Here is a 20,730-nt window from a genome sequence, read left to right on the forward strand (position 1 = left end):
TTAAAATACGACTCGGATTTTTTTTCGACCAATCAGAAAAGAGCCCAAACACTCTGCTACGAGTACCTGGATGAGACAAACAGTACCGATTGAGGGGAAAAAAAGTCTAAAAAAAAACAACAAAAGGGAGCCTCAAAACACGTATTTTATAATATTTATTGATTATGTTATACCATGTGTGCTCTCCAATTTTAACCCGAATATTTTATATTATTATTATTATTATTATTATTATTATTATTATTATTATTATTATTATTATTATTATTGTTATTATTATTATTATTATCATTGTTAAATAATTGTACGATTATTTTAATGTGGAAAAGGAAAGCTACAGTCACTGGTGAATTTTTTTAACTGTTTATTAAATGCTGTGAGAAGAGAAACCACCCCCGAGTGTGAGACTACTGCTTTGGATCAGTGTTGCTGTTAAATATATGTGTGGGGAATTTTATAGTTATTTATCTTGAAGAGTATTTACTGTGTTTGCCCCCAAGTGATCTGCTGGATGCTGTCCTGCTCCTCATAAACAGGAGAGTGTCCGTGCATCTCACTCAGCAACAGCAATTGTGTGTTCCATTTATAGACATAGTCAGGTCTGAAACACTGTGTGTGCGTGCATGTGAGAGAGGGTGATACATGCATACACACAATCTCTCTCTCTCTCTCTCCCCGCCTCCGTTCTCTAGCTCAGAAGTGGCAGAGCTCAGCGAAAGACACCGTGATCCATTACTGCCATCACACACATACACATCTGCACACACACTCATCTGCACACGCACACATGTACTTTAGTTGGTATCCATAGCAACTAAAGCACCAGGGCAGGATCGGTAATTGCGAAAGAAGGCTTCATGCATGCAAGGTGTATCGTTGTGAGCGCGCGTGACTTTATCCCGTCTCTGTTACGGATCTGATACTACTTGCAAAGGTGGAAAATCGCCAGGTTGATTTTGTCGCCCATTCTGAGTTTGTGTTGTGTCTACAGAATGGCAACATGTGGAAAAAGGCCCAACATTTGCATGTTTTACAGGCAGCAGCCTCTTTCACACAGAGATCCTGCAAAATTGCCACATCGGCGATATATCAGCAGATTAGCCCTTCCTTCCCCTGACCTGACATTGGATCAATTTTGTATTGGTATTATTCCTTATATGGGCCAGAGGTATGGCATTTAACAAATATTTCCTGGCCTGTTTTGAAGAAAGCAGTTTTCATCATCTGGAAATTCCAGACGGTGGTCCTGATGTCATCTAATTGATACTGTTAATTGACTGTGTCTCTACATGAAAGCTCAGGTTTGGCTATTTTACATGATCTTTGCATACGATGCAAAAAAAAATAATAATACACGTTCTGCAAAGATGGATGAAGTGTTTCCTCTGCATTTGTCTCCGCATCCAGGCAACCCCTCTTTGCGCACGTCGCTTCTACCTCGGAGGCGCTGACATCCCGAAGGGAGCCCGCAGCAGCCCTCCATTGGCTCCCAGTCCGAGGAGGCGGCCAATCTCCTTCTTCCCCGTGATGCGTGTGTCCCCCCCCAGCTCCTCTCCGACTCCCAGCATTGCACATCACTTTCAGGCTTTCGCAGTGCTACATGGATTTCCGAGGGCTCGACAGCGAGTTTTTCAGAACCAAGATGATGGAGGAGGGGGAGGGGCGGGATGCACTTGATGCGGAGATGCTGAGGAAATAGACGAGGGGTGCGCCGGAGAATTGTGACGAGACAACACACGCAAGGAGGAGAGCAGGCGTTGTTGTATCTTCTTCCACTATGGGCTGCTGGCTCTCCGGACCATGGGTGGGCGACCCAGCGGTGAGTACCACCGAGCCCAGATCTGGGAAAGGGGGGGTGTGAGTGAAATGGGAGCATTCTATGGCTCTCCAGGTTGGCTGGGTACGTACGCATATATATCTCGAATAAGTAGCAATCTCTCAAATACATACATATATATATATATATATATATATATACATATATATGTATATATATATACATACATATAGATATATATAGTATATGCACGAGAGATTGCTACTTATTCGAGATGCAACCACATATTCAGGTCATTACAGTACATCTGCTCATAGCAAAAAAACATGCACTCCGTCAGCCATTTTGTGCTTCTCAGATCAGTCTTCGTGTGTGTGCGTGCATGTGTGTTTAAGTGTGTGTGTACGTGTGTGTGTGTGTGTGTGTACACGGCCTCGCCACAATATCAGGGACACATCTCATGATGTTCAGCACAAATATTCCGCCTTGAAAAGACAATAATATTTTCACTCAGCGTATTCGTCTAATGTTTATTAATGAAAAGGATGGTCACAATGATCAATACATTGATTTATGCCAGACTCTACATGAGGAAATATGATCATTGCTGCAGCTGAACGCTGCCACCTGTTATTTCCTTTCCGAAGAAGAGGCGTTTATTTGTTGAAGCGGATGACGCACCCTGGCACATAACAGCTCAAAAGAACCTGACTAATATTTATACTTCTGCTGACTATTTTAGGGGAGGCATGTTGAAATTGACAATTATTAAGGCCAACGACCCACCAGAGAGAAATAACCTGACCGGTATTCATTCTTCTGACCATTGCAGGAGATGTTTGTTTTTGTGGAGGCATTACCTGAGCTGACGAGATATAAAGACGCACTTTGACTAAGTTCAACAATGAACATGCTGATAAATACATTGACCTCAATAATTGTTCAGTGTGTGTGTGCGTGTAGCTAAAAGTTGGTGACTCATACGTAGATGTGATGTGCAGCAGCTCATGCGTCTTGGACGGGCTGAGCCGTGCGCGTCCGTGCGTGCGCCACCACGTCCGTCTTACTCCCGTCACACGGTTGCAGCAAACCCAGAAAGAAGGCTGCGTGCGCGTCTGTAGGCAGAACGCCGCGTTCTGACCCAGTTGCATAATGTCGACTGTGGCGCGGTTAAAATGGTAGCTGCGAATGTGGGTGACGGCGTGTGTGTGTGTGTGTGGTGCAACTAAATGAGCAACGCTGGCGAGAAGACGTTCTTAAATCGCACTTCTCAAATGTGCAAAGCAGCTAATTACATCAGGGTGACAGGGTGGGCTTCTTTTTTCAGCTCTGACGAGAACACGGCGAGCTTGTTCTCACGTATGAAAATAAGACGAGGAAGAGGAGGTGGAGGAAGGAAGTGTAGGGAACGCCTGCTGTTTGCCTCCAAGACAAGATAAAGCTCACGAGCTGCAACTGGAGCACATGAGCACGATCATCCAAGAAGCAATAATAGCAGTGACTTGCCAGTAATGGTCAGGTTTTCTGGAGTTCAGGTGTGTCACCCATTTTAACAAATTAACACCTCTCCTCAAATAGAGGCTTTCCTCAAAAGCCATTGCAATGGATCAGGTTCTCGCTCCCCAGAGTTCTTAATAGCCAGAAACGTCATTCATTCATCTACATAAATAGCCCTCAACTACACGCAGCTCCCGAAAATAGCAGGTTGTACCACTAATTGTCTGTAATTACTATAAACACTTCGCATAATCAACCGAAGACAAATTAAACACCTCCCTTAAATAAACACCTTTGTGGTTTCAGCTAAGCGGCGGGCGCAGTCTGGCGCACTTGAGTCAACGGGACGCCCTGCGTATCCTTGCGGCGAGTCAGCACCCCGTCACCATGCAGGTCAAGAGTCAGAGGGGCCGCGGCGGTGTGGAGGCGGACCCCCGGGGCACCTGGGAGCCCCTGCCCCTCAACTTGCAGCACCTCAATCTGCCCCTGCCCAGAATGTCAGCGGGGCTCAATGCGCCCAGCCCAACCTATCAGGACAGGTGAGCGGCACCTTCATTGTCACACGTTCGATTGTTGCAAAAAAAAAAATTATTAAGCTGTAAAAGTTGTTCTACTTCCTCCCAGACATTATTTTGGCCACTTGTCTCTACCGCAAGATCACTGTGACAGAGGACACTACGGGTACCTGTCCAACTCTCCGAGGGACACTGTGGACATGTGCCACCAGGTAACGGCGTGGATCGATACGAACGCCTCGTAGCCGTTCGTCCTTTTATTCACTTTTGATGGGCGCTGGCTCACTCAGGATCCAGAAGTGAGTGGGCGGCGAACCAAGCAGCAGAACTGCCTGATGGGATGCTGCGACGTCAACCTCGACGAGCCCAAAGGCTACCATAGCCAGGTAACAAGCCCGAGTTTCTGTCATAGTGCAGGGTCATGAAAAAATGGATTCATCTTTACTACAGAAGATTTATAACGTGGCAACAACGTCTCACTCTGTTTTCCTCGCAGACGGACGATGACGACTTCATGCTGGACAAGCCTCTGGGGTTCCTGCCCCTCCACCACGAGCTGGACAGCGGCCTGGGCTGGACCGACGGGTCCCTCCACCAAGGTGACCTCTCCGGCCTGGAGACAGAGGAAGCCGGCTTGGAGGACTGCCACTCCCACAGCGCCATGGGCCCCGGCGGCTGTGGGGTCTTCGGACCCGGTGGCGGCGGCTCACCTTCCTCCGAGTCCTTCATGTCGTCAGAACTCAGCGACTCGGGCTTCTACAGCACCGGCGAGTTCCGCCACTTCCAGAGGATGCTAGAGAAGCGCATGCGGCTGTACAACGCCAGGCTGCAGCACCAGGGAGAGACGTGCGAGCGGCGCGAGCGACGCGACAGCTGCCCCATGAGCCACCGCGAGCTGCTGGAGGCCATCCCCGAAACGCTCACCATGCAGCCGCCGTGTCAGCGCATGCAGATGGAGATGGACGAGGCCGCCGGGGCCGCCGGCTTAGACGTGCCAAACCGTGGACTTTTCAGGTATGTTCCGAGTTCTATGCATATAGAACATGTGAACCCCAAGATTTGAACCCCGATCCTCAGAACAGATGTGCCGACTCACCACTCATCCATCGTGGTTCTGCCCACGGAGCAGAACATCATTCATGCAACCGCATTCATTCTAAGGCGATTGTTTCCAGGGTGTCATCAGTCCAGTTCCACAAAGCGGACCGTCCCTGTCTGAACCGCCACAGCTCCAGCAGCGGGGCCCTCTTCAACCCCTCCCACGGCCACACGGCCCGTGTGAGTGGCCCCGTCCTCTCCACTTGCAGCACGCCCTCCAGCCACCGAAGGCCGCTAGGTCCTGTGCAGCAGCCGCACCACCAGGGTTCCGCCTCGCTGGGGATGCTGAGGAGAAGTCGCACCCTGCACCACCGTCCCCCGCAGCAAGAGTACCGGCGGAGGGCCAGCCACCCGGCCTCGCCCTCCTACTGCGCGGCCACCCTGCACCACTGCGGAGGGATCTCTCCTCATGGCGTCTTGCAGGCCGGGCTACCGGAGGAAACCGAGATGGGGGCGGCCACTGTGGCTTCCCCGCTCTCTGCACAGCGATACCCAGGTACCCTTGGCCACACTCCAAAAAGTCTGTCAAACTCTTTGCAGTCCAGGGGCCACATCTAACCCGTAAAATCAAAACATAACTGCCCCCACCTTTGATCATTTGAATACCCTGGTGCCAAACTCAGGTGAAAATATGACTTCTTTTCTCTTTCACCCAGTGCACATCAGGGTGCCCAGCGCTCACGAGCTTCATTACAATGCCAACCCCAACCCCCACCATGACTGGTGGCAGCAAATGAGCTTGATGCCTGACCCTCTGGCGGCGGAGCGAGACGACCAAATGGAACGGGAACAAATGGAGGAAAGTCTGGAGAGAGAGGCACAGATGCAAGAGGAAGTGGAGCGAGAGATGCAAAGGAGCCGAGGAGGCAGGGAGCAGCAGCAATTCCAGGGGTCGCTCCACCTCACCCAGCCAGGCGACATCAACGACACCTGGCCCAAGCCGGCAACTCGCCAGTCCCAGAGCGGCGGCGGAGGAGCCCGAGGCCTTTACAGCACCCTGGAGGGCCACATGGGAGCTGTCCCTCTTTCTGCTTCTGATTCAAAGAAAGACCAAGTGGAGGCGCTGCCGCCGACTTGTGGTGCACAACCCAAAGCCAGCACAACTTCACGCGTGTCCAGGAACCAGCTGCTGAGGGACCGGGCGTCGCAGCTGGCTGACGAGCGCAGCGGGATGAGCACGGACGAGGAGACCAGCGCCGACATGCTGCTGGGTCGCTACTGGAGCCGGACGGAGAGGCGAGAACACTTCCTGCTGGCCCGCGAGCAGAAGCAGCAGCAAGCCAGGGGAGGGGGGCTGTGCGGCCCGTGCTCCGGCCCGGGCTCAGGCCCGCCCCGCTCCCCCATGCCGGACGGCCGGGCCGGCGGTACGCTGACGGACGGACGGTGCAACACGGTGCTGGAAATGAGCCAGAGGAAGCTGAGTCGTCTGAGGAACCGCAAGATGTTGGACGACTGGACCACGGTGGAGGAGCTGCTGACACACGGGACCCGGCTGGACAGCCACGAGCACTCCCTGCTGGCACATAGCCCCCTGCTCACCGTCACCACCGTCTAAAATGGGCGTTCATGAACCAACCCCCCCCACCCCTCATCCTTTGATCGTAATGCGCGGGTGGCCTCCAGAACTTTAGCAGCACTGTTGTTGACCAAATTCACACAAGCACCCCAGGGTACATAACCTTTCAGCACCTTTTTTCAACTTATATTGATCCTCGTGGAAGGGTCACACATAAAGTCCCATACAGCGATGTTGCTCAAACTTTATCGAGCCAAGGCATTCGAAAAATCTCATGACAAGAAACAAAAAGTCTACTTTTGGCACCATTTCATTTTACTTGTTTAACTTTTCATCCTCTTGAATTAAGTTTCCTACTTTTTGGGCTTCAATGACTGGCAATGGGATTCTCATAAATATTTTATTTTGCTCCAATTGGGCTGCTGTTTTTTTGAATTTAATATTGAAACAAACAGGTTTCCTCATTGCCGATGATCTAAAATGCTACTATTTGCAAGAAAACCAACATTTCAGAGCAGCTGGGATTGTGTCATAAACCAACAACAACAAAAAATTGTGCAAGCAATTTACACTTGTGTAGTTTTTGAGCGCCCGGCCGCCCGAGACGTGCTGCGTTCGGCACATCTGGCTTGACGCGGCTGCGTGTTTACACACCGTACCTGCCCACACGTTTACTAACAAACAATGCACGGACTGAAAGGCTGCTTGGATCTCCATGCGAAGGCAGGTCAAAGGTCAAAGCAGGATATCGTGCAATAATACCTCAGTCTCAGTGCTGCAATTTTAAAGGCAGACCCCCCCATGAAAAAAAAAGCTGCACAAAGATCCTTGTAGATATTTATATATCAAGAGGGACCTAAGATAAAAAACGATTTTTGCACATTTTTCGTTTTATACAAAGTTATAAGAGGTTTTCCCTACCTATCGCTCTCTCACGGGGACCGAGGCCAGTGGATGACTGTAGATAGAACACGTGTGTGTGAGTGCGTGCGTGTGTGTTGATGTTTTATTTATCAACTATCATTAAAAAAAAAAAAAAACACTTGACGTGTTTGAACATATTTCAATATTTTTCTTACTGTACTTCATTTGTTTTGGTAATCTTTATTGCACATTGTCTGCTTTCCAGAAAGATGGGACTTTTTTTTTTTTTTTCTTCAAGTGAACACAAATTGTGTGATTATTCTTGTCTCCTAATTAAAATTTGACTGTTGTTTTGTGTCACTCAGTCGTGCGTACTTGCGTATATATTGATTTGCGGCCAGCGGGGTACTGGTGAAGGCGTTGCCAGTAGAAACAAGATGTGAAGCTTTCATGTTTAATTCTGTACAACTATTGCTGTTGATTTGGAGGCTGTACATAAATTGCATTGACACGATAGTTCCAGCTCTTTTTTTTTTCTGGCAAGACTCGGACGAACGATGCCGTCTTCCGAACTATTTATCATTTAATCATACTTCCTCACCACCAATCCCTATAAAATAAACAAATATCGCTGGGTCTCTCTCATCCCGGCCTGTGACGCAAAACACTATGAATAATAGATGTTTTTTTTTTTCTCCATCCTGCTCTCTTAGAACTAACACAAGGACAGAAGGGCTGAGAATAGCATGTCCAATAGCGGTTCGTCATGTGATGTGAAATTCAAAGCACACTGGAGCGGAAAGTCTCGCTGCTGGGCCACGGAACACTCATCCACCCCTCCCTCCATCCATCAGTTCATCTGTCCACCCATCCTTCATCCATCCGTTTGAGCCTACAGCATCTTCACAGTGTACCTTTTGGAATACCATGTACGTGTGGTAATAAGAATAAATACGAGATTTTAATTAGCTGTGGCCCTCTGGTTCTGTTCTGTGTTAACCCATGCGGCAAAAGCAACACATGGCTGGAGTCATTTCGACCTCAGGCAGATTTAGATTTTTTTTGGGTGAAATAAATGAGTTTCTTATGTACCAGCGTGCTCTCAAAAACTAAAAGAACTGTCCGTCCACAGCGCACACATTTTTAAATTAATTGTGAATCACAAGTGGCTGCTGCTTTGGGGAAATCCGACTTACTATTAATGTTTTGACGTGTATGAAAATGACATAAATGACAACATATTTTCACATTACAATGTTTTTTTAATTGCTCAATAAGCCATATTGAGGCAAGTGATGATGCATCACAACGTAAGAACACAAGTCTACTCAAGACTAAAAAATCGAATTATACATTTGTTACTTTGCAACAGATCATACTGTTTTTCAACTCAAAGCTTTTATGAATAAAAGACGATTATTCATTGACCCTAAAACAGATCATAACTTGATGTCCACAGAAAGGACAAAATAATAATACATCATCATGGCATGACAAATGAAAAATATTATCACTAAACAACAGTGATTGCATGTCTTAATGGATTCTTTCACAAAATGCAAATATATTTCAGTCATAATTCAAATCTCAAGTAATGAGATTCACCGGAATAGATCATACAACATGCATGAAAAACATTCTTGCAAAAGATGCTTTGCTATTTTTTCCCGATTGGAAAATTCCTCCAACAAAAAGTAGATCAATATGATCAGAAGTAACATCATCCTGTAAGAATACTTGAAAAGATTCACAAATGGTTAATAATGATTGTCAAGGCAATCAGACTCTTTATGCAACATGCACAACAAGATATTATTATTGCTGTTGTTTCCATAGGACATCAACCAGCAAGACAAAATGATCAATATGATCAATAACAAATGAACATTTTCATATTTGAAAAAATATGGAAAAGAAGAAAATTGCAATTGCAATCAGATGTGATGAATGCATCGTGCATAAGAAAAGATATTCCGTCGATAGTTTCCATCGGAAATAAAACAAGTTGTCATGAGAACGGCTCATGGGAGTCAGTTGAGTCGGTCTACCAGGGCCTCCAGGGGGCGCTCTGGGACAAGCACTCCTCCTTGCTGCTGCTGCTGCTGCTGCTGCTGCTACTGCCTGGAGAGCTGGGAGGAGAAAAGTCCTCCTCCGCCACACTGTTCTCACAGGAAGACTCGAGTCGTTCAAAGCACGCCCCGGTTGGAGGGACGGACTGGAGTCTCCTGAGGACGCAAACGGTCATCTCCAGAATGTCCGCCTTCTCCATCTTGGAGTCTTTGTGCTGCCGGAGGAACTCGGCGGACAGGAGAGACTTGAGCTGCTCGATGCTGCTGTTGATTCGCTCTCGCCGGAACTTTTCCACCAGAGGCTTTCGAATCTGCACAAGGAACAAACCAGGATGAGGACGCTTGTCCATCAGCGAGTGTGCGACCATGATAAAGAGTGGACGATGGAGATGAACGTACCTTGTGAGTGGGAGTCAGTGAGTCTTGCAGAGAGCTTGCAGGTGCCATGGCTGGATGCATTTGTGTGCTGTCCATGCACAGTGTGTCCTCCCTGCTCTTCATGCCTCCTACTTATAGTCCCGCATCTCCATATCAATGTGGGCCTCTGCGCTTTCTCACGCTGGCAGGCAGCCAATCAGAGAGCAGCGTGGGGGGGGCACAATAGTTACGTCTCAGGGGAGCAGCTGGACCACTGCAAGGGACCTAAGGGAGGCTTTGTGAGGGCTCTGGTGGGAAAGTGCTGACCCTGTAGAGAGCACATCTGCTGCCATCAATGACTTCGACCTGCCACACGCCATTATGAGTCTTCGTGACGTCACACAGGGAGAACGCATTCCTCTATGTGCAGTCTTAAGAAATAACCAGTCGGGTCATTTTTATATCAGTTGTGTGATGATGACCTTTGTCAAAATGGTCGAGTTAAAATATGTATCTCCTCGTCGGTAGTCACGTTTATCAAACACGCGTGTGTTGTTCACGTGTGTTGACGATCCACTTGTTGCCCACGAGACACGTCGGTGGGAAGCGCTCGTGAGCCCGCGGGCCAAAGTTGACCCCACACGCCTAAACGCTCCACTTAGCTGACAACGTGAATGGAGCTAACTGATGGTCTGCATAATGACACGCGCTCGCATTGTGGCCGCTGTGGGAAAGCGCGCCAGAGTCTCTCTCAGGGCAGATGAGCGACAATTGAAGCTGACTTTTGACCTCTGGTTATGGGATGAGCGCACAATCAGGATCCAACGAGAACCTAATTTAACTACCTAGCTACAACGTCACATCTGCTATCTTAGCACGTGTGTTTGGTTTTTAAACACATGATTTTAATTAATACATTCAGATAAAAAGATTTCCATGCCATTTTTCAAACAGGACATTATTTCAAATTGAAAGTGCAGAAGATACTAACATAACTTGGTTATTCTTGCTTTGGTCTGTGTCTTGCCGGACAAAGATGTTGATCATTGTTGTTCTCTATTGGCTCATTTTGAAAGCCGAGCGTGTGAAAGTGCGTCGTGATGACCAACGAGGAGGGTACCACCAGCGGGCTGCTATTCTCCAAACTCCAAAGGGAATTGGCACGCTTCAGGAAACAGCTGCTGTCATTGGCCAATGGCGCCCGTTCCCTCCAGATGTCCCCTTTTGTGAGTGTGTGTGTGTGTAACCCGATCAGCCTTCATGCCCGTCCGTCTTTGGGCTTGCTTTTGAAGCAGCGTGTGTGGGAAAGCAGCCCAGAGCTTCTGCTCGCAAGTCCCAGCAGTCACCATCAGACTGCTGCATGCCTGACAAGCGCCACAAAAACCAACACAAACAATAAGTTGACTCATAAAAATCAAGTTTGTCCATCATGGCGTCCCTACGGGCGTGTTTAGTGGCGCCCGCCTAATGAGACACACTTGGTGGAAGTGTGGGAACTGGAGGAGGGAGGCCCTCCCTGAGGAATCCCCCTGGGACAAAAGCCCCGGAGACGCGACTTCACACACACACACACCCTGACGTCCATCCGATTTACACGTGCATCTGTTAGCATAATGGCCTTAGTAGCGACTCGCGCGGTGGTGCCTTCAAATGTCTGAATGCGTTTGAGTTTTAAAAAAAGTAACACAACACAATAGCGATGCCATTCTTTTCCCATAAATTCATCATCATTCATTTCCAGGTTTGGTCCTTAACATGTCAGAAAATTAAGTTTGCCGATGGCACCAAACGATTGCTTGCAAACAGTCAACAATTCATCTGATCATTGATTAGTTGCTAATTGTGAGAGCGCCAAGTTTTGTATGGATTTTTTTTTCCTTCACTGTTTCTCATCATGAGTTGTGGTATCTACGTAGCGATCCCCCCCCCCCCCCCCCTCCCAATCAGCATTATCATGGCGTGTGCCGGGTCAAAGCTATTGATGTGCTCTCTCAGGGTCACCGCTTTCCCACGTGTCAATGGAGTCACACACACAAACACACACACACAACGGGCACCATTGGCCGATGACAGCAGCTGTTTCCTGAAGCGTGCCAAATCCCTTTGGAGTTTGGAGAACGGCGGCCTGCTGGTGGCGCCCTAAACCAGTGAATTAAATACAAGCAAAGCGACGCAAGCACACCTGGGGCAGCTGATTGGTCGACGCAAGGAACCGGTTTGACCAGATCAGGTAGAAAAGAAAACTTAGAGCAAAAACGGGACACAGGTGAAATATTGTCAGTTTGTAAAAACGACGTGCAAAATGTTCTTTACTACAATGTCAAGAAGATATCGACTTTTTTAGTTGTTTTTCGTTGCTGACTCATCTGTTAATTCTTGTTGTCATTTACGATTGTCATATTGATGTGCTGAGGATTGTGTGCTCCACTCAGAGGTCAAAGGTCAGCTTCAATTGTCGATCATCTGCCCTGAGAGAGACTCTGGCGCGCTTTCCCATAGCGGCCACAATGCGAGCGCATGTCATTATTCAGCCTATCAGTTTGCCAGCTAAGCGGAGTGTTTGGCGTGTGGGGTCAAATTTGGCCCGCGGGGTCGCGAGCGCTTCCCACCGACGTGTCTCGTGAGCAACAAGTGGATCGTCAACACGTGAACAACACACACGTGTTTGAAAATGTGTTTCGAGGCACTCTGCTAATATAATTGACCGATCGAAAACTGTGATAGCTTCTAGCATTTATTTTTCCATACCTTAATTTTCAAAACCACCTGCCTCTTTTTGAAAACAACAAACGGAGGTAATCTTATGAAACAACTAACTTTTAGGCAACACCAATGAGGAGATATTTTAACTCGACCATTTTGACAGGTCAAAACAGACACGTCACACAACTCCCACTGATATAAAAAAACTACCCGACTGGTTATTTCTTAAGACTGCACATAGAGGAATGCGTTCTCCCTGTTTGACGTCACGAACACTCATAATGGCGTGTGGCAGGTCAAAGTCATTGATGGCAGCAGATGTGCTCTCTACAGGGTCAGCCCTTTCCCACCAGAGCCCTCACAAAGCCTCCCTTAGGTCCCTTGCAGTGGTCCAGCTGCTCCCCTGAGACCTAACTATTGTGCCCCCCCCACGCTGCTCTCTGATTGGCTGTCTGCCAGCGTGAGAAAGCGCAGAGGCCCACATTGATATGGAGATGCGGGACTATAAGTAGGAGGCATGAAGAGCAGGGAGGACACACTGTGCATGGACAGCACACAAATACATCCAGCCATGGCACCTGCAAGCTCTCTGCAAGACTCACTGACTCCCACTCACAAGGTACGTTCATCTCCATCGTCCCCTCTTCATCATGGTCGCACACTCGCTGCTGGACAAGCGTCCTCATCCTGGTTTGTTCCTTGTGCAGATTCGAAAGCCTCTGGTGGAAAAGTTCCGGCGAGAGAGAATCAACAGCAGCATCGAGCAGCTCAAGTCTCTCCTGTCCGCCGAGTTCCTCCGGCAGCACAAAGACTCCAAGATGGAGAAGGCGGACATCCTGGAGATGACCGTTTGCGTCCTCAGGAGACTCCAGTCCGTCACTCCAGCCGGGGCGCACTTTGGCCGGCTCGGGTTTTCCTTGGAGGAGAAGAGTGTGGTGGAGGAAGACTTGTCTCCTCTCAGCTCTCCGGGCCACGGCAGCAGCAGCAGCAGCAGCGGCAAGGAGGAGCACTCGTCCCAGAGCGTCCCCTGGAGGCCCTGGTAGACCGACTCAACTGACTCCCATGAGCCGTTCTCATGACAACTTGTTTTATTTCCGATGGAAACTATTGCCGGAATATCTTTTGTTATGCACGATGCATTTATCACATCTGATTGCAATTGCAATTTTTTTCTTTTCCGTATATTTTCAAATATGAAAATGTTCATTTGTTATTGATCATATTGATCATTTTGTCTTGCTGGTTGATGTCCTATGGAAACAACAGCAATAATAATATCTTGTTGTGCATGTTGCATAAAGAGTCCGATTGCTTTGACAATCATTATTAACCATTTGTGAATCTTTTCATGTATTCTTACGTGATGATGTTACTTCTGATCATATTGATCATATTAGAGGAAATTTCCAATAGGGAAAAAATAGCAAAACATCTTTTGCAAGAATGTTTTTCATGCATGTTGCATGATCTATTCTAGTGAATCTCATTAGAGTCCGATTGCTTCGACAATCATTATTAACCATTTGTGAATCTCTTCAGGTATTCTTACAGTACAATTTTGTTACTGATCATGTTGATTATTTTTTTCTGGGTGACCTTTTCCATGAAAACAAAAGCAATACTCATTGTTTATTTAAAGCCTTTTGACACATTTTTGTATGTCAATGATGTTACTCCATCATGTGATTGATCATATTGGTCTCCAGTTTTTGCTGGGTTACTTTTCCTATGGAAAAAACAGCAATAATATCTTAAAATAACATGTTTATCATGTATGTGGCAGTAAAATTATGATTGCTTTAGCGATTGTATTTTTGATTGTTGTAAGACCTTTTGATACATTATTGTATGCAAACGTGAGGACATTGTGTTTTATAGCAATGTTCTGGATCATACTGATCTTCTGATTGCTCATGTAAGATGAAAAAAAGATGTCAGATTAACATTCTGACCTCTTTTAAGGTGGCTTATGTCACATCAATGTCTTTGTTTTGTTTGTTTGAACAAGTTGTGTCTTTTGTAAAGACAAATGTGTTTCCAACTGATTGTGTTATGTCTCATCACATTGCTGAGTTGAGTCTTTGTCACTAAACAGAAATATCATCGTAAACACTTTGTGTTGTGATTTGATTTTGTATTACCAATTTACTGCATAGCATTGTCAGATTTTATATTTTTTATTGTTAAATATAACAAAAAATTATAATAATTATAACTTCTTCATCTATCAATACAGCCATCCAACTTTGACTCATTGAAATAAAAAAAAAAAATCTGTGACAAGAATAAAAACGATGCTTGAGTAAATATAAATAACATTAATAGAAAAATAATTCACATTCGTCAATGCCGGAACTTAAATGAAGTAGCGTACCACCCCGGAACATAAAATAAATGCACACAACACCCCGTAATGAAATTACTCTCAGGCAGAAATGATAATAAGAACATAAGATAATTTAACATGATATAACTTTCTAAAAATTTGCCTCGAGCATGATTTAACGTCCAAATGGCAGCTGGTAAGAGTTTGCACTTAATTTCTTCTGTAAATGTTCGGTGTAGTTCTGTGCTAAGCTAACCCGAAAGTAGCTTGCCTGCTTTGCGCATGCGTACATCAACGTTAATATTCATTGTTTTATTACATTTCATATCAGAGTCCTTTTTTTTGTTTTGATTTTTTTGTTTATGAACGTGGCAGGCTTATCCTTATTAATATGATTTTTCTTGAATTTTACACCCCTGATGCCATTCAGTGCAAGGTAAGGGCAAATGTCCAATGTGAGTTGTATTGTGCAATGTGATTTCATGTATGTTTCAAATTCAATTACAAAAATACTTTACTTATCCTACAAGGGAAAAAGGAAAGAAAGAATACACAATATTAAATACTAATGATAATAACTTAAATAATGATAATATAGAAGAAATACATTTATGTTTTGCATTTTTATTGTAGGTAGATCATTTTGACTTGGTCAGTTCTTATCTTGGTTATTACCTCTGCTCCATCTGTGCAGGGGTTCATTTTTGCCCCCACCCTGCACATGACTGGACATGCACAAGTGCCTTCCCGTATCCCCCTCGTGCCCCCACCCCTCCACACAGGAACCTGGGAGCCGTGGTGACACACGACTTCCCACACTGGTGAAAGGCGGCCATCACAATAGAAGTGTGTCTAGTCCCACAAAAGCCTCGGCGCGATTCCCAGGCCTTTACGGGAGGCCATTTGATTCAGCCGCCATCTGCCCGCCGCCCAACCATGATCCGCTCGTGGGAAACACACAACAGCCTCAAGACACACGCACACACACACCCACAGGTCACTGTTACCATGGCAACAGCACAAGCACATGATGGAACGATTAACAAGAAAGATGAAAATGATGGCTGACAGGAAGAAAAATAAATTGAGGAAAAGGTTTTGATGGAAAGATAGAAGAAAGGAACATGATGGATGGATGGATGGATGGATGGATGGATGGATGGATGGATGGATGGATGGATGGATGGATGGAAGAAAGACGTATGCATGACTAATGCAGGAAGACTGAAGGGTGGAAGAATGGTGATAAGGAGTGATGATGATGAAGAAGCTATGGGGAAAATAATGGAGGAGGAAATAACGGATGGCTGGGTGGTAGAAGAAAGATAGGAAGAAGGAAAGATGGAAGCAAAAAGAAAGCTGTTGGAAAATAAGCAAGAAAGAAGGGAAAAGGTAATAGAAGGAAGGAAGGAAGTACTCATGAAGAATCATCCATCATTTTATTCCACATTCTTTGATGCAATTTAGAATGATCATTTATGATTGGACACTTCCACTCTATCCAAAATAGTAAAGCATCCTTTCCATATTTCATAAATATTTTTCCTTCTGACTTTTTTCAAGTGAGACTCTGTCGCACGCTTGACTCTCACGCTCGGGCCTCATCTGGGAGTCTCGTGGAGGGGGTGTCGGTCGTTTGGGTCGTGTCCACCCAAGGAGGAACATTTTCCCACTGACCTTCTATGAACCGACTGGCGGCCCACCTGCTCCGCCATTCACGCCATTGTCCCCCGCCCGCAGCGCACCGGCCTGTGATTGGCTGCCGGTGAGCATAAATGAGACACGCTGGATCGGCACGTCTCATCGCACTCACTTGGATTCCAAAGCATAAGACATCATGTCTCTGTACGTAGACCTCGAACTTCAGGACAGCATCAAGGAGCAGCTCTTCAGGTGAGGCACCATACATTGGCATCTTGTTTGCTTTTATTTTTGTGTAGTTTAATGTCATACTCCTAAGATTTTGGTTCCCTTATTTAGTGACATAAGTGGGTAAAAATATTAGAACAGAACATTTGTAGCTTTATGGAGGGACACAGATGCATCAAAATATTAGGAACAGCCTTCAGTTGGATGCCGGTATAGCCCTTCCTGTTATTTTGGTCACCTTAGTGAAGGTCAAAACATTAGGAACAGCCTTCATTCGGGTGAAAATGCATAGAGCTAAATAATGAATCAAAATATTAGGAACAGCTCTGAGTTGGATACAATTTTCTGCAAATTCTATCTGTCCCAATTTGACCAGTTGAAATGCTTTTCTTTTGTTCAGGTGCAAGCTGCACACACTGGAGAAGAAATGCAGCGGTGGCTTGGAGAAAGTGCGCGCCCTGTTGGAGGATCTGGTACTGCAGCGTGGGCTCCCGCTGACCGAGCTCCTGGAGAAGACAAAGTGTTTCCTAACGCTGCGCAGGACGCTGCTTTCTCACCAGGGTTACTCCAAACCCGCTCGGGAACTCCTGCGGCTTTTCACCGACGCGGACGAGGACCTGGCGCCACTTTGCTGCTAGCCTCTCACCAACAATCGACTCCACAAAGACTCACTTTTGCCTCACTCAGGCAGTTTTGGAGGCGGAGAGACCGTTGGTGGCGGATCGTTGATGACTTTGCTGCTATTTTTGTCCCCACACAAAGTGTCTTATGGTTGTGTTTTTTTTGCAACCGCTTATTTTTACTTTTTTCTTAAGGCTGCAATCGTTTTTTGGATTGCCTTCGGAGCAGAATGTGCTTAGTCAAACTAAACCATGTGAAAATGTGCCATAGCGCATTTCCCATACATGTCCTGCCTTGTTTCAAGGGCTCACTTGCATTATATACCTTTTATTTTGTTTAAAAGGACTTATTTGCATATGTTGTATGCTTTCAGTTTGTTTGGTGTTATTGACATTTTTTTTTAAATGAAAGAATAAATAATGCAAGATGCACGATGTACGTGCGCCTCAATTGTTTCATCTTTTTGACACGGAAGGGCAATTTGGAGTCTTCAGTGAAGCTCACGTGATTTGAATTTGTGAGTCAAAGTATAAGTGCAGAACATGCAAAGGCCACACTGTAGTGCGGGAGTTGAGACTCAAACACAGAACCTCTGAACTGTGAGGCAGTATGTGCCATCCACAAGGCCACTGAGCTGGCCCGCAGTGACAAAATGGGAAAAACGAAACCCTCTTAACTGTGAGGCGGACGTGCTAACCAGTGCGCCACCAAGCCGCCTGCAGTAAAATCAATAATACTAAAATGACAATTATGGAAAAAAATAATTCAAGATTTCTGCAGGCGTGATAATGTTGTGTTGTCTGCAGCTCGTCGAGAATGCGACAAAAAAACAAAGATTAGAACATACAAGACAAACATGCTGCATTAGCAGTTTTAATTTAGCTTCGTGCTACAGGGTGACAAGAAGACGTCAAAAATGTAATAAAATAAAAAAGAAGCACCAGAGAAACATGCATTGTTTTTTCATGATTGCTTTATTGCGAATGCCTTGGTTTGAAAGCAATACATTCATTGTGACACCTTAAATGAAGGTGTGTGTGTGTGTGCGCGTGTGTGTGTGTGTGTGTGTTTGTTGTCGTCTGCACAGACCCTAAAACACATGTTCAACATGTATGACCAATGCTCCCACATAGAGGGAAAACCAAACACACCATTCAACGGTGTCATATAATGTGTATGCATGCCCAATGAAAAAAGTTCAATTTACTACACAAATGAACACATGAACACTTTTTTTTAACAAAAAGAACAACAATGGAAAAGCTGTCTGCACAGCAACACTTAGGCCTTCACAAAAGGCGAGTTGAACTTGTTTCAATGTCTACCAGGGCCTCCAGGGGGCGCCCTTGGCCGAGCTCTCTTCCTTTTCGAGAGCAGACAAGTCCTCCTCTCTCAGCTTCTCCTCGCACGAAGAGCGCAGCTGGCTCAAGTGCTTCCCGGCTCGCTCCTCGGAAAGGAACGTGGCCGCCTCCCTGGCGCATTTGGCGTAACCGCCACGGACGGACTGGAGTCGCCGGAGGAAGCAAACGGTCATTTCCAGCACGTCTGCCTTCTCCATCTTGGAGTCAGGCTGCTGCTGGAGGAACTCCGGAGCCAGGAGAGTCTTCAGCTGCTCGATGCTGCTGTTGATCCGCTCGCGCCTCAACTTCTCCACCAGAGGCTTTCGGATCTGAAACAGAAACAAATGAAAATGAGGATATGGAATTCTAATTATTAAATCAAAATACCAAAAATGCATCATATTAAACGGCATTAAAATACAGGAGAGGGTAATCCCAACTACTGATTGTCAAAAACGAAAACAAATATTTCAAAATTCCAATGAATTGTGCTCAAAAATAATATGGATGTTATTCAATATCTTGGACATCCACTTTGACTCGTGTAATTTTTGTCTTCACTTTAAAACTATTCCACCATGTCTAATCAATAATGTAAAAACCTTTGCTTTTATATAGGCAATTAAATCTTCAAATAAATCAGTGCTGTACGAGTGTTCCCAATTTGTGATATTTCAAAACATCACCATGAAACTTAATTTTTCCTGCGAGTTCTCCCCGCAAGCATACGAATATTGTTCAAACAATGCTTTCTATGAGATGCTGAAGATGAGCGTACCTTATGCGTGAGAGTCGGGTGAGAGTCTTGCAGAGAGCTTGCAGGTGCCATGGCTGGTTGCGTGTATGTGCTGTCCACGCACAATATGGTCTCCCCGCTCTTCATGCCTCCTACTTATAGTCCCGCATCTCCATATCAATGTGGGCCTCTGCGCTTTCTCACGCTGGCAGGCAGCCAATCAGAGAGCAGCGTCACAATAGTAGATACGTCTCAGGGGGGCAGCTAGACTGACGGGAAAGTGGGGGTCTGACTGAGCTCTGTGTGAAAGTGCTGATCCTGGAGGTGGCACATCTGCTGCTTTCCAAGACGGGCAGGCACGCACGTGTCCCATAACTGGATTATTTCTGCAATTATTTGACGGCAAATCTGTCAGCAACAGTGAGTGGCGAGCACGTCTGCCTCGCAGTTCAAGTCTTGGGCCAAGGCCTCTTATGTGGCACAAACATGACTGAGCACTATTAAATGGTTTGCAATTTATTAAAATGGGGAAAATGTTTAATGCAATGTTTAAGTGAAGAGGTCAAATGTCATGGAAATTGGGGAATAATAAAATGGTTCCCAAAATGTCCTGAATTTTGCACATTTTTCATGTCAGTAGGATTTGACTTGCTTGACAATTATGGAAGGATGAACGAAATGTATAAAATGTCAACTTCACTTCTCTAGAAATATGGAATTGAGGGAAACTACGGAATTTGTGGAATGTGGCAAAATATTTGCCAATTCAGGGAAATGATATTTGGTTGGTCATTAAATCCAACCCGATGGATGAATTCTTACACGCCATTTCATGCACAATGAGCGACGGGCGCCTCTTTCTTCGTAAAGGCTGAATACAAGCGACATAAACAGTCGGCTGGATTGCTGGCCGAGTCCTGGGAATCCTGTGCGCGTCTGCATTCTTCTTGGCCCTTGAACAAAAAAAGCTACGGAGACCCCATTGAGGAACGGTGGGAGTGGAGCTGTAAAGTGAGTCTCGCTGTCATCAATGTGATGTGCAAGCAGACACACTTCCTTTGTCCCGCACGAGTGTGTTGAATGGAAGCCAGTGTGGGAAAGGCCAAGCAAAGAGACTCACAAGCCCCACAGGCACAATAGACAAAATGGGAGGGGGGGGGGGGGGGCTGGTCTCTTTAGATGTTTACATCAAGCGGATCATTCATTATAATCCGCATTTCCAGTCCAAATATAATTTAATGATCTTTTGCCTGTTGTTTATTTTCTGGGAATTGCAAAAAAAAAAAAAAATACAGCTTTTGCCTTTGTAGCATACATTCATTTGTTTGGCCATGCATTGGGCATGAGTGTCATCTATGCATTGGGAATGACATCCCATAAATACAAATTTCCCCAGAATTGCTGTTTTGGGGCTCTTTTGCGTTTAATCCTGGTTTATAGCC

At 45.9% G+C, this 20,730-nt stretch overlaps 4 protein-coding genes across 4 annotated transcripts; 2 read left to right on the forward strand and 2 right to left on the reverse strand.

Annotated features, from left to right (window-relative positions):
* The first annotated feature begins 1,554 nt into the window (after window positions 1–1,554).
* LOC125977194 (uncharacterized) lies at window positions 1,555–8,235 on the forward strand. The gene is made up of 7 exons (XM_049733495.2): window positions 1,555–1,819; window positions 3,581–3,813; window positions 3,899–4,001; window positions 4,080–4,175; window positions 4,286–4,803; window positions 4,965–5,383; window positions 5,544–8,235. Exons 1-7 carry the CDS (start codon window positions 1,778–1,780, stop codon window positions 6,440–6,442), a joined length of 2,310 nt encoding a protein of 769 aa, XP_049589452.1. The 5' UTR covers window positions 1,555–1,777; the 3' UTR covers window positions 6,443–8,235.
* A 273-nt stretch (window positions 8,236–8,508) lies between these two features.
* Window positions 8,509–10,063, reverse strand: LOC125977195 (transcription factor HES-4). The gene is made up of 2 exons (XM_049733496.2): window positions 9,736–10,063; window positions 8,509–9,647 (listed from the first exon to the last, which is right to left on the reverse strand). The coding sequence occupies exons 1-2, from the start codon at window positions 9,835–9,837 to the stop codon at window positions 9,312–9,314; spliced, it is 438 nt and encodes a 145-aa protein (XP_049589453.2). The 5' UTR covers window positions 9,838–10,063; the 3' UTR covers window positions 8,509–9,311.
* A 2,766-nt stretch (window positions 10,064–12,829) lies between these two features.
* Window positions 12,830–14,506, forward strand: LOC125977196 (transcription factor HES-5). The gene is made up of 2 exons (XM_049733497.2): window positions 12,830–13,015; window positions 13,104–14,506. The coding sequence occupies exons 1-2, from the start codon at window positions 12,914–12,916 to the stop codon at window positions 13,437–13,439; spliced, it is 438 nt and encodes a 145-aa protein (XP_049589454.2). The 5' UTR covers window positions 12,830–12,913; the 3' UTR covers window positions 13,440–14,506.
* Window positions 14,507–18,397: 3,891 nt separating this feature from the next.
* Window positions 18,398–19,450, reverse strand: LOC125977182 (transcription factor HES-5). The gene is made up of 2 exons (XM_049733480.1): window positions 19,331–19,450; window positions 18,398–18,881 (listed from the first exon to the last, which is right to left on the reverse strand). The coding sequence occupies exons 1-2, from the start codon at window positions 19,433–19,435 to the stop codon at window positions 18,534–18,536; spliced, it is 453 nt and encodes a 150-aa protein (XP_049589437.1). The 5' UTR covers window positions 19,436–19,450; the 3' UTR covers window positions 18,398–18,533.
* Between the last annotated feature and the right edge of the window lie 1,280 nt (window positions 19,451–20,730).

This window comes from Syngnathus scovelli, chromosome 11 (genome assembly GCF_024217435.2).
Source record: "Syngnathus scovelli strain Florida chromosome 11, RoL_Ssco_1.2, whole genome shotgun sequence".
NCBI classification, from domain to species: domain Eukaryota; kingdom Metazoa; phylum Chordata; class Actinopteri; order Syngnathiformes; family Syngnathidae; genus Syngnathus; species Syngnathus scovelli.